Source organism: Rhipicephalus microplus, chromosome 1, assembly GCF_043290135.1.
Source record: "Rhipicephalus microplus isolate Deutch F79 chromosome 1, USDA_Rmic, whole genome shotgun sequence".
In the NCBI taxonomy this organism is placed as follows: domain Eukaryota; kingdom Metazoa; phylum Arthropoda; class Arachnida; order Ixodida; family Ixodidae; genus Rhipicephalus; species Rhipicephalus microplus.
Window position 1 is genome coordinate 65,641,403 of NC_134700.1, and position 13,631 is coordinate 65,655,033.

The 13,631-nt window shown below is 49.4% G+C and overlaps 1 protein-coding gene across 1 annotated transcript in view; it reads right to left on the reverse strand.

The window, feature by feature from the left end:
- Positions 1-511: 511 nt before the first annotated feature.
- The window catches only part of LOC142773495 (putative defense protein), a 116,969-nt gene continuing 103,849 nt past the window's right edge, over positions 512-13,631 (reverse strand). The window contains exon 5 of the mRNA XM_075874555.1: positions 512-847. Within this exon, the coding sequence (XP_075730670.1) occupies positions 703-847 (145 nt within the window). The 3' untranslated portion in view covers positions 512-702. The remainder of the gene's footprint in view (positions 848-13,631) is intronic.

The following is a 13,631-nucleotide window of genomic DNA, read 5'->3' on the forward strand; positions in this document are numbered from 1 at the left end:
CATGCTTCGCAATGTAACATGTATTATTGTAGTAATGATGCTTGATACAAGCGTAACTTGTGTTTTAGTGTGAGAGCATGAGATGATCTTGTATTCATGGGTTAAAACGGGCACCCACCACAACAGGCACACACGTTGCTGCTCTTTTTTAGTTAGGGCCACGCAGTGGGTGCATAGGAAGTTCGAAAAGATTTCACGCACACGATTGCCGTGCTTTAAGGCCTGCTACCCTTCACAAAAGTGCAGGCGTATGCGAAAATTCCCCTAACACAAGCCATATTGGATTTAGTATACACTACAGACAGGATATTGCTATCGTGTTTAAGTCATAAAGGCGTAGCTTAAGGCTCCCGCAATTTTCTTACATGTACTGGTGCCCCTCTCTCGTCTAGTTCCTCCAACCAAACAGACAAAGGCGGCGCTCTGATCAGTTCTACTTTTAGACTCTCTCAGTTCCTTATCTCAGATTTGTAATGCCTACCACGAGAAAGAAGTATCACACACACCACCCTTAATTGATAAGTCGCTTTAATGAAATAACGCAAAGTTTATTGTGTGCAACTATCGATGACAAGTTGGTACACTAAAAAATCGAGATTGGGGTAACGGCTGGACTTATTGTACAACGCTGAGAAAGCATCTAGTGTTGTACTTTTTTGCAGCTTCAAGCTTTCCCTCTATCGTTTTTTGTCGATCGAAATGTCAGTAGGGAAGTGTGAGCAACAGCGCCATCGCCAGTTGAAGCAGCAGGAATCGTGCGCCTAGGAGATTCCACGACGAGTTGATTAATATGTGGTTGGAGTCCACGTTTTGCCAGAAGGTGTCGAACTTTTGAACGATGGTCGCCCTGCGCAGGAAGATAACTATGAATTGGTCCAGCATCAAAGAAAACGAGTTTACAAAGAAGCCAAAAATTAATAGGTGAATACATTCAATTGACCGATGACATGATGGCCAATAGATTCGGCGACAACACTCTGTGGGAACACAGCCACAGTGACGTGGGCGAAGCTTATGTACATATGTTACAGCGTCAAGTAGTCCGATGATAAAAATACAGTGCCTAGAATAGGGAAGTGTGATGAACGTGTCGGCTTGCGCGTAACGCCTCGGGAGGAAACCTGGTGGCGCTGGAACCCGTTTGCACGTCACGCAAGGCGGTTATGCGCTGGCAGAGATGGGAATCAACCACGTGCGTGGGTAGTATGAAACATTTAAAATACATTTTTTTCTCGTGTACGGCCTCAAATGGCAACCGAGCAAATATGTTAATTAGCTTCTGAAATTACAGAATGCCTACGCGGGTTCGCGACTGAACTGAAATATCGACAGGGTGCCGATAGTGAGCATGTGACGGCACTGAAATCTTTTGTCGATGTGAAGTGGCAGAAGAGTGGAACGATGAAGTCTGTTGTGAGTCATTGCTTGCAACACCTTCCACGGCGAACCATCATTTCCTGAAGCATCAATCTGTAAATAAAGCCCCATTATTTCTAACATACATGGCTTGCTATAGCAACTTCTGCTAACGCATTATCAAACTCAGAAACGGGAATCACGAGTGGTACCTGGATGAAAACATTTTATATTCTGCACACTGGCCATACACTACTTTGCCAAGTAGTGACTCACAATCTGTTTGCAACAATGCATTCTTAATAGTTGGTCGCCTGTCTTTCTTTTATCTCCAAGAAAAAGAAGTTCTAAAGTTCACAAGCGCATCACAGAACATTGTTCACCTTGGGCTGGAAACCTACATGACGCGCCTTAGCTTCAGGTGCTTCCTGTTCTCATGAGAAGATGCTCGCTCCTTGTGGAGTGCCTTTGTGTAAAAACGCAGATAGGTTGGATGGATAGATGGACTTTATTTGGTCCTTCGGAACACGCTTTAGCACGTGGCGAGCCGCTCCCACGTCGTGACAGAAAGTCAAAGGACTGCCAATAACTGTTGTACGAGCCCGGAGCTTGTCACCCTCTCATTTGGATGGCGTGATGACTTCCCACAGCGTAACGCGGGGCACCGGCAGAGTATATGTTCTAAAGGAGCTATATCGTCGCAGGAGATACATGTATTCTTTGACTGTATTTCGGGATAAATTTTGTTCAAGCCAGAAAAACTTTGTCACTTAATTGGTGAGGCTCGAGCCATGTTGTGCGCAAGCCAGTATGACATATTTTTTTTTGCAAGCAGGAAACAAGCTCTTCCAAGCTGTCATTGTGAAGCTCGTTCTAGCTAAACCACTTTGAAAAAGTGATTTCAAGGGCGTCTACAAATGCGAAGAGCTTCTCCGAAAGGCCTCCCCGTAGGAGTAGTCACCTGGGAGGGGGGTGCTAAATCTGCTCTTTACATTTACTTAGGCAGCGGGGCACTCTTTTAGTCACCTAAAAGGGGGGTGCGAAATCTGCTTCATGCACTGATTTAGTATAGAGGGGGAGCGCTGCAATGAACCTCCCCCCCCCTCTCCTTGAAAGAGAATTCCTGCGCACGCCATTCGGCCTACCGCTACAAACGCAGACAATTTCGCCGTTCACAGTGTGCTCAAAGGGCCGGGAAATGTACCTCTCATCGAAGTGCAGCTCGCACACAGCCGAGTTTTCTTGAAGTAGCTTGTCAGCGCACGGGATCGCTCTCCGCCATTGCGCAAACAGAGCTTCGTTCTTTTGAACCCCGAACAACGCATGCTGCTTTTTATCTCACTTGTAGCCTGTAGTGCCCGCCGGGACGAAGCAATGACTTTGTTTTCGCGCCATGAGAGTGCTACCGCACAAACGGAAATGAGGACGAAAGCGCCTGACGAAATTGTTGGAACTGTACAAACAACGTATAAACGACTGCGCGCACCCCCACGCGGCTCCTCCTCGGAGGCTTCAGTGCCCTCCGTAGGCGCCGCTTGCCGCTCATCACACTTTCCTATTCTAGCCACTGTAATGAAGGTGCCGCCGCATCGAGACTGGAAACAGACGCACTTTCATGTTCATGGGGAAGTGGAGAGCGGGAAAGAGCGTCAGCATCAAAATGCCTGCGGCCCGACCTGTAGACGACCCGGATATCATAGTCTTAGAGACGCCATGCCCAACGAGCCAGACGGCCAGACGGGCCTTTTAGTGACGGTAACCAGCAGAGGGCGTGGTGATCAGTCACGACGTCAAATGGATGGCCATAGAGATAGGGTCGAACTTTTGGGATTGCCCAAACGATGGCCACACATTCTTTTTCTGTGACTGAATAATTCTCTTCAGCCCTAGTAAGAGCGCGACTGGCATAAGAAACAACGTACTCATCGAAGCCAGACTTGCGTTGAGCAAGAATAGCGCCAAGGCAAACTCCACTAGCGTCGGTGTGGATTTTGGTAGGGGCATCTGGGTCAAAGTGACGGAAAATCGGCGGAGATGTCATCAACTGACGTAGTTTCGCAAATGCGTCACCACAAGCGGAAGACCACGCTGAAATTCCTTCACTGTCAGAAAGTAGCCGTGATAAAGGTGCTATTACGGATGCGAAATTACGGACGAATCAACGAAAGTATGAACATAAACCGATAAAGCTCCGGAGTTCTTTTAGTGTCGATGGGTGAGAAAACTGGGTGACGGCACGGAGTTTAACAGTGTCAGGTAAACACTATTCTTGCTGACAACATGCCCTAAGATGGTGAGCTTGCGGGCACCAAATGGCACTTTTTCAAGTTTAGTTGGAGTCCAGCATGTGTCAGGCATTTCGGGACACTTGCGAGACGCAGAAGATGAGTATCAAAGTTTTTTCAAAAAACGACAACGTCGTCCAGATAGCGAAGACACGTCTGTCATTTGAGGCCTCGAAGTGTGTTGTCCATCAGACGCTCGAAGGTGGCAGGGGCGTTGCAAACACTGAACGGCATCACGTAAAACTCGTACAAATCGTCCGGAGTAACAAACGCAGTCTTGGCGTGGTCAGGTTTATACATGGGTGCTTGCCAGTATCCTGATCGAAGATCCAGCGGGAAAAGAACTCTGCTCCTTCAAACAGTCGAGAGTGTCGTCAATTCTGGTGAGCGGATAAACATATTTGCGTGTGATCTTGTTAAGGCACCTGTAATCAACACAGAATCGGATGATCCCGTCCTCCTTTTTGACCAGTACCACTGGGGAGGCCCGCGGCCTGTTGAACGGCTGTATGACGCTGCGATTGAGCATATCAGGCACGTGATCGTTAATAACTTGGCGTTTAGCGAAATAGACCTGGTATGGACGCTGACGCAATGGTGCGTGGGTGCCGGTGTCTATACAATAAACAATTGCAGATATTCGGTCCAAGTTGGTTTGCTTAAAGTCGAAAGACGTCCGGAAGCGGTCACGAAGTGTTAAGAGTTGGGTCCGTTGGACAACAGGAAGGTCCGAATCAATCGATGGAAGGAAGGCGCCTAGGGAAGATGTGGTGGACGTGAGAGTGGGAGTAACACTGACAGTCTGAAGGCTTGCTGCGTGATCGAGCAGTTGACTGGCGCAAACACAATCAATATCCTCGAAACGGCTGATGCATTCACCACCCGAATAATCTGGCTGGCCCTGAAAAGAAATTTGTGGCGTAAATGGTTGCGAAAGTGTTTTCGATCACCAGAAAAGCAAAGGTAGAACAACGTTTTTTTCGAGAAGTGAATTCTTCAGGCGGCGTTAACATGACGTTCGAAAAAGCAGCATGATGGCAGGAGATCGGCACAATAACCGAAGACATAGGTGGGATATCCGTGTCTGCTGCGACGACGACACGAGAAATGGAAGACTTGTTAGAATCGTCGTCAGGGAGTGATGATAATTCTAGTACAGCCCGGGCACAATCAACAACGGCATGATGTGTGGAAAGGAAGTCCCAGGCTAATATCACGTCATACGAGCAGTATGGAAAAACGATGAATTTGACCACGTACAGAACGTCCTGGATGAGTAGCCGAGCTGTGCACGCCATAGAAGGGTTTACTTGATGCATGGTTGCCATATGCAGGGAGAAGCCAAAAAATGGAATCATAACTTACTTTCACTTGTAGCACATATTGCTTCACTTAAAACAGACATGGCAGCTCCAGTATTGATCAATGCTTGAACGGCAACACACTCAATAAAAACAGTTATTTCGTTAGTGGGTAGAGAACGAGGTCTTGTAGAGCTCGACGGGGGCGCAATTCTTGCCTCCGGAACTTCGATAGTCAGTTTTCTGTTTGAGCAGGAGGTGCACGCCGAAGCATCGGTGAAGGCAAACGTGGGCGTGGGGAGGGCGATCGGTGCTGGTTGAAGGCGCGGCTGCTCGGGGGAGGGTATCCAAAGTAGCATCAAGAGGCAGCGTCTGTAATGGTTCTGTCAGTGGTATCTGGGTGAGAGACGCACCGGTGACAGAAGCGCTCAACATGGCGAGGCAAACGACAGTAGTAACAGATGGGTTTGTTATCCGCTGTGCGCCAAGGATTGTTCGGAAGCGTTGAAGGACGGTGGGAAAAGAGAACATGCGAACCTGCGGGAACGCGTGTTGCGTGGAAGGCGTTTCATTGGTCGGCACAGTCGACGATGTTTGACGGCGCATATGCCAGCCTTCGCGCGACGTCAGCGTAAGTCAGTGGAGCGGACACATGTGTTGGCTGATACGTGGGCGGGAGTGCCTCGCAGACTTGCTCTTCGATGGTTTGGTGCAGCGATGAGGTCAGCCCGTGAGTATTGCTGGTAAGGAAGGTCGCAAGAGACAACTGGCAAGTCATTTCCTCTCGGTATAATTGTTGGATTTGCGGCGTCAATGCCATATGTTCCGGTGAAATTGCCCCATCTGTCAATGGTGACGTCGTGGTCAAGGAGAAAGTGGGGCGTCGCGTTGAAATGCGCTGTTTCGCAACTCATCGTGGTTTTGGCAGTGCTGAATAACTTCCGCAACTGTTCGCCGGTCTTTCACCACCAGCATGTGAAAAGCATCATCTTCGATGCCCTTCATAATATGTTTGACCTCGGCTGTTTCGGACATGCCGAGATTGTAGCGACGGTAGAGGCCCACAACGTCCTCGATGTAGGACGGGAAACCATCTCCGGACAGACAGTAAGCTGTGCCAGTTGCTTAGGGTGTATTGCGCTGTAAATTAGTTCACGATGAACCCTTTCCAGCCAGTTGGGCACGATCTCGAAAGCGCTGTTCTGCGCGGAGCTTGCACACTGTTGGTCGGCCAAGCACGTCCGTGAAGGTGGTCTTGAAAGTGGCCCAGTCGGTAAGCTCAGCTTCATGGCTCTTGAACCAGAGCTCCACTACTCCTCCAAGGTAAAAGTGGACGCGGCCAAGTTTGTCGTTTTCGTCCCACTTATTATTGACGCTTACACAGAGAGAGCCATTCCTCGACGTCCTGCTCATCAGTGCCACTGAAGATGACTGGGTCTCGCTCTCTCGGGACACCGGGACAGCGGGCAGGTGGGGATGTAGGAATGGTCTGCTGTGCAACGTCGGCAGACATCCTTGACCGCGAAGGTAGAGTTCGATTGTGGAGCTCCAGAATGGGAAATGGATCCAGCACTCTCCACCACTTGTTAGTACGCAGTGAGCCGAAGACTCTTTATTTGGAGAAAGGCAGATGTAAAGCCCAGCAGCTGTCAAGCAGAGCGAGTGCGAGCAGCAAGAACACTCTTCCTTCTCTGCTTCACTGGCCCTCCTGCCTGTGTCATATATCAATTCTACAATATATATATAATATTGTGTTAAAACACGGAAAAACGAGCCCTTAGGTATACACTTCTTTCTCTTATATATATATATATATATATATATATATATATATATATATATATATATATATATATATATATATATATATATATATATATATATATATATATATATTCTGTTACGGATTTGATGGGTTTATTACATTGAAAAATGACAGCGATCTACCGTCCCTGCCGAATCACTATCGCTCGAGAGCATCCGATCTCTTCTTCTTCCTTGCTCTTTCAGTCCGCGTTACATTTTCCTCCGGCCCAGAAGAAGCTCACCGAGCGAGTAGAAGCGATTGGTTCTTGTAAGGCTTCTATTGGGCAATGTGCACAATTTGCGTCTTGCACGAACGCTGGTTCTGAGCTGTCACTTTCGCAACAGCGTAAGTGATGTCATTTAGGCACTGAGTAATGACGAATGGTCTTGAGTACTTAGACAGAAACTTTTTGCAAAGTCCCTTCTTTTGAACGGGCGTCCACAGCCAGACTAAGTCACCTGTAGCGAAAGTCACGGGTGGGTCTTTGGCGTCGTAACGGTCTTTCGCGTGAGCGTGGGCGGAAAGAGTTCGGAGCCGAGCAAGTCGACGAGCTTCTTCGGCGCGACACAATGTCTGCGAGACGCTGGCGTTTTCGTTCGTCGAAAAAGGAAGTATGGTGTCAAGGAAACTATGGGGATGACGAGCATAGAGAAGAAAGAAAGGCGTATAACCCGTGACTTCGTGTTTCGCGGTAAAAAAGGCGTATGTAACAAAAGGTAATACGGCATTCCAGTTCTTGTGATCCGCTGCGACGTACATTGAAAGCATGTTGATGATGGTATGATTGGTGCGCTCAGTGAGGCCGTTGTTCTGAGGGTTGTATGACGTGGAATGGCGATACTGACACCCACAAAGCCGTAGCAACTCTTCGACAACGTCAGCGGTAATCTGCCGGCCGCGATCACTTATCACCACACGAGGGGCCCCATGACAGAGTATGATCGAGTGTTGAAGAAACCATGGCACATCAGATGATGTGGCTGAAGCAACCACCATCGTTTCAGTATACCGCGTCAGGTAATCTACGTATACAATAATCCAGTGGCGGCCGATGGGAGACTTGGGGAAAGGGCCCAGTACATCTATGCCGGCTTTTTTGAATGGTGATGTTGGTGGCTTAACCAGCTGCAGTGGGCCGGCCAATAGTGTGGTAGGTTGTTTGTGGCGTTGGCAGACATCACAACTTGCGACGTAGTGCTTGGTGGTCTTCCAGAGTCGAGGCCAGTAAAAACGTTGTCGGATACGGTAAAGTGTTCGGGCAAATCTAAGGTGCCCAGACGTGATGCCATCGTGCATGGCTTAGAATACCGCAAGACGCAGGCATTCTGGCACGATGAGTAGTACTGTGGAACCAAGGCTGGAGTAATTCTTGCGATATAGTAGGGCGTCATGAATTACGAATGGCGTGGCGCGTTTAGTGCTACGAGCCACATCAATAATTGGTTTCAGCGAAGAATCACGCTGTTGCTCGTGACGGAAGACGTCCAAATTTGGGAATTTCGATGAGATTGCGGCCAGGTAGTTGTCGAAATCATCATCATCAGCATCCACAGTCGGAGATGGAAGACGAAATAAGCAGTCGGCATCTGCGTGACATCGACCGCTCTTGTAGGTCACAGAATAATTATATTCTTGAAGCCGTAAGGCCCAGCGAGCCAAGCGACCAGCTGGGTCACGTAGTCCGACAAGCCAACAAAGCGTATGATGATCTGTGACGATGTTGAACTGCCAGCCGTACAAATAAGGTCTGAACTTTTGGACGGCGAAAACAACTGCAAGACATTCCAGTTCGGTGACCGTATAATTCCTCTCCGCCTTAGTCAAAGTACGACTTGCATACGCCACGACGTGCTGGCGGCTGTCGTGATATTGAACTAGCATGGCACTAACACCGATACCGCTAGCATTTGTATGCAGTTCCGTGAGTGCCTCCGGGTTGAAATGGCGCAAGAGGGGCCCGGAAGTAAGCAAATACTTCAGCTGCTCGAAAGCAGCCTCATACTCAACGGTCCATCTGAATGGGGCGTTTTTGCGGAGCCACTCTCTCAGGGGATGAGCAAGCTGGGTGAGGTCTTTGATAAACCGACTATAATAAGAACACTGGCCCACGAAGCTACGGAGAACCTTCACAGGCGTTGGTTGCTTGAAGTCTCGGACAGCACTGATCGGTCTGGTCGTATACCGTACCTGTCGACTAGATATCCAAGCACAAGGGCTTGACACTCACCAAAATGACACTTCTTTGCGTTTAAAACGAGACCAGCTTGTTTGACGCAATATAGAACAACCCTAAGCCGATGGTTGTGCTCGTGGAATGTCTTGCCGAAAATAATTACATCACCGAGATAACACGTACATATCTCCCATTTGAGACCGCGAAGGATGGAGTCTATGAATCGCTCGAAGGTAGCTGGGGCATTGCACAAGCCAAACGGCATAACGTTGAATTCAAATAACCCATCAGGCGTGACAAAAGCAGTCTTCTCTCTGTCAGACGGATGCGTTGGTATCTGCCTGTATCCAGACCTTAGGTCGATTGACGAAAAGTATGCGGCCGAGTGCAGACAATCAACGGCATCATCGATGCGTGGTAGCGGATTCACGTCTTTCTTTGTGACGGCGTTGAGACGGCGGTAGTCGACACAATATCGCCGAGAGTTGTCTTTCTTTTTTACCAATATAACAGGAGTGGCCCAGGCACTCCTTGACTCTTGAATAACGCCTTTCTGCAGCATGTCGTTGGCCTGATCGGCGATCACTTGCCTCTCTGACGAGAACACGCCATAGGGTTTCTGGCGTATCGGTGTCGCATCTCCCGTGTTGATGCGGTGGTGCATAAGGGATTCGGGCAACATGGAACAACGCTTGTTTCGAGCGAAATCAAAGACTCCCGCGTAGCGTGTAAGCACCTCCTCAAGGACATTCGGCTCGGAAGAAGGCAACGATTTATTGATCATACGTTTAATCTCGGCTTAGTAGTTGGGTGCAGTCTGACTGATGGCTGGAGACTTTGCGACCATTCTGACGTCAATTGTGGCCTGCTACTCGAACGTTCCCAGTTTGAATCCGGCTGGTAGAATACCAGGCTCTGAGGCTGCGTTGATCGCCCACAAGCAAGCATGTCCATCGATGGCTGTAAGGACCGACCATGGGGCAAGCACATTCTTCTTGATTGCGTTTGCATGTTCAGGCTCCAGAAGTCCAGTGCAGGGTCCTGAGCGGGCATGAGAAGAGCATACGGGTACGAACACTGCTGTCTGACCACGGATCGTCACATCTTCAGACAACGAAAGCGCATCGATGGGCAGAGTCAGAAAATCGTCAGCTATTGCAGCGGGAAACGTACTTTGTAGAAGAACCTCTCCAGTTCCACAGTCAAGCGTAGTGCCACATTCATGAAGGAAGTCTATCCCTAAAATGACGTCATGAGTTACGCGAGTCAGTACAGTGAATTCAACTCGGAAATTTTGTCCACTAATCGTGAGTACAACTGAGCAAATACCAACAGGGCATAACGTTTCACCTCCAACTCCACGAAAAGTTTCTTTACGATTCCACGTGAACATAACTTTGTGACCCAAGAAACGATGTTTGAAACGAAGACTCATAACCGAAACAGCAGCACAATGTCTACAAGAGCAAGAGCATCTACACCGTCTATACACACACGTACTTAGTTCATCAACATCACAGCAGAAGGAGGAATTGGAGAAAATGACCATCCCGTGACCGCACCTCCATCGGTCGCACCAGTTAGTTTCCCAGCTGATGCGGGGAAGGTGACCGACGACATGGAGACGGCGACCGGCGGGACCTTGTCGGAGGCGGCGTCAGGCTTCGCTCGAAGGCGGGGGACTCGCTGCGAAATTCATTAGGTCGTTGCTGTCGGGGATGGTGGTCGGCCGGGAGAGAGGTCCAGGTTTCGTGCATACGAGGCGGGTGTGTCAAAAAACGTGGCGGTGCAGGCGGCCATCTGGGACAGAAGCGCGAAATATGCCCTGGAAGACCACATGTGTAGCAAACGGGGACTTGGCTTACATTAGCAGGAGCAGAGGTGGCAGAAGTAAGCGGAGACGGGTCGTGCTCCGCAGGAACATTTTGTGATGATTCAAACTACTCTTCTGGTAGAGGCCTGGTTGACGACGGTTGGAGGTCCGCAGCGGCACGTCGAGATGATGACATCCGGTGGTGGCCGTGACCCGTCGGGGAAAATGGAAGCCGCGGGGTAAAATCTGCAGTTTCTGTGCCTGGTCGGTTTTCGACGTGGCGCTCTCGGATCCAGTAGGGAGGTGGTTCGGGGCACGCGGCGAACGAGCATTGGTGGTGAACGTCACCTGCTTGAAGTCGTACGAGCTCTTCTCGAACTACCCGACGTACTAGGAAGGGAATGTCTTCGGAGGTGGTGACGTCCATACTTGCAACAGTGGGAACATTGTCGAAGCGCCCGAACTTGGGTAAATTCTCCGGGTCTTCAACGCCTCGAATGCGTGACACTGCTGCCTGAAAATCGAAGGAGTGTTCTAGTTTTCTTTTGTTATCGAAAATTGTACACGTCCTCGGTGATGCCTTTTAACAAATGACCGACTTTGTCTTCGTCAGACATATTTGCGCTGACAATCCCACAAAGCTTCAATACTTCTTCAATGTAGGTTGTGCACGTCTCGCCGTGCAACTGAGCCCTACGTGACGGCGTTTGCTCAGCTTTTTTTTTCATAGAACTCGTGTCGCCAAAGCAGGCCTTCAGTTCCTTAAAAAATAAATCCCAAGTGGGGAGGACATGTTCATGGTTCTCAAACCAAAGCAATGTCCCGGCAAGGAAGAATACTACGTTCACGAGCTTCGCCGGTGCGCCCCATTCGTAGTAGCGGCTCACTCTGTCGAAGTGCTTTAGCCAATCGTCCACGTCTTCGTCAGTTTTACCTGAGAATATTCGTGGCTCAGGTGCCCAGTAGTCTGGTTGTCGAGGTTGACTGCCACCTTATGCCGTGTCGGTGGCACTGGTGGATGCCGCAGCGTAGTACGTCAATGGGTTTGCTGTGTCGTCGTTCATGCTGATGTTGTCCGGGGATAGGCCAGCTAAGCGTCTGCTTCTTCGAAGAACTTCTGCTGCGGGGTCCAGGATGGCAAGTCACCCAGCACCGCTCCACCAAAGCTGTTACGGGTGCGAGGGGTTTATTTACACTGAAAAATGTCAGCGCTCAACCGTCACTGCCGAATCACCATCACTCGAGAGTGTCCGATCTCTTGTTCCTCGCTTTTTCAGTCCACGTTAGTATATATATATATATATATATATATATATATATATATATATATATATATATATATATATATATATATATATATATATATATATATATATATATATATATATATTGTTACGCTTGAAAGAGACTGGTAGACGTTGAAAGGGGCCGTTTATTAGGTCGCGAGGGGCAGCTCAGAAGCGGCCGACTGGGTAACGATCCTCCTGATCCTCTTCTTCTTCTCTCGCTCTGGGCGACAAGTGCGTTCACCGTATACGCTTCTTTTTCTTCGTGCATGTACGCAACATTCCTCTCCGCGCAGACGAAGGCCGCCGGACGAGTCAGTCAAGTTGTCGTGGCGTGTACAGTTTCAGGCGGGCAACATGAACCACTTGAGTTTTGGCAGCTCGTCGACCACTCGCCGTGAGACGAGCTATTACATAGTTGACCTCTGTAAGTCTGTCGACAATCACAAAAGGTCCATCGTAAGTGGCCAAAAACTTTTGGCATAACCCGCGCTTGCGCATCGGAGTCCACAACCACACCAGATCACCACGGCGATAAATCACTGGTCGATGGCGAATGTCATAGCGTGCCTTCGCCTTGTCTTGCGATGCCAATGTGCGCAGTAGAGCTATGCGACGCGCCTCTTCGGCGAGGCAGAGAGTCTCGGCGACAGTGACGTTGTCGTGGTCACAGAAAGGCAATATCGTGTCGATTGTGTACCGGGGCGAACGAGCATAAAGCAAAAAGAAAGGGCTATAGCCTGTAATCTCATGCTTCGCGGTGTTGAACGCGTAAGTAATGAAAGGGAGTACGTCATCCCAGTTCTTGTGGTCGCAGGAAACATACATAGACAACATGTTGATAATGGTGCGGTTGGTACGCTCCGTCAGCCCATTAGTTTGGGGGTGGTATGGTGTCGAGTGACGCAGGCGGGATTCACATAAACGGAGTAGCTCCTCCACGACATCCGCTGTGAATTGTCGTCCACGATCACTGATAATCAGGCGAGGTGGGCCATGTCGGAGGATGACGTACTGTAACAAAAACGACGAAACTTCACTGGCAGTTGCGGAAGGGACGGCCGCCGTCTCGCAGTAGCGTGTGTGGTAGTCGACGCAAACAATTATCCATCGGTTGCCCTTAGCCGATTTTGGGAAGGGGCCCAGAAAGTCAATGCCCACTTGTTCAAAAGGTGCGCCTGGAGTAGGCATCGGCTGTAGAAGACCAGCTGGACCAGTTGATGAACGTTTGTGACGCTGACATTGCATGCAGCTTGCCACATAGCTCTCAACAGACTTCTGCATACCAGGCCAATAAAAGCGCTCTTTAGTCCGGTGAAGCGTCCGCGCCAAACCTAAATGTCCAGATGTAGGGTCGTCGTGCATGACACTCATAATAACTGTTCGCAGGCTCTCCGGGACCACTAGAAGGAAACGCGCGCCACTACTGGAGAGGTTCCTTTTGAACAACAGTCCATCACGCATACAGAAACGGCGGGCACTAGTAGAAGCGGATGCAGCGGCGAATAGTGGTGCCAGTTTAGCATCCTTCCGCTGTTCTGCTCTGAAACTGGGATAGTCCGGGAACGTAGGCGACACAGACGCTACAAGCTGGTCAAGGTCATCGGATT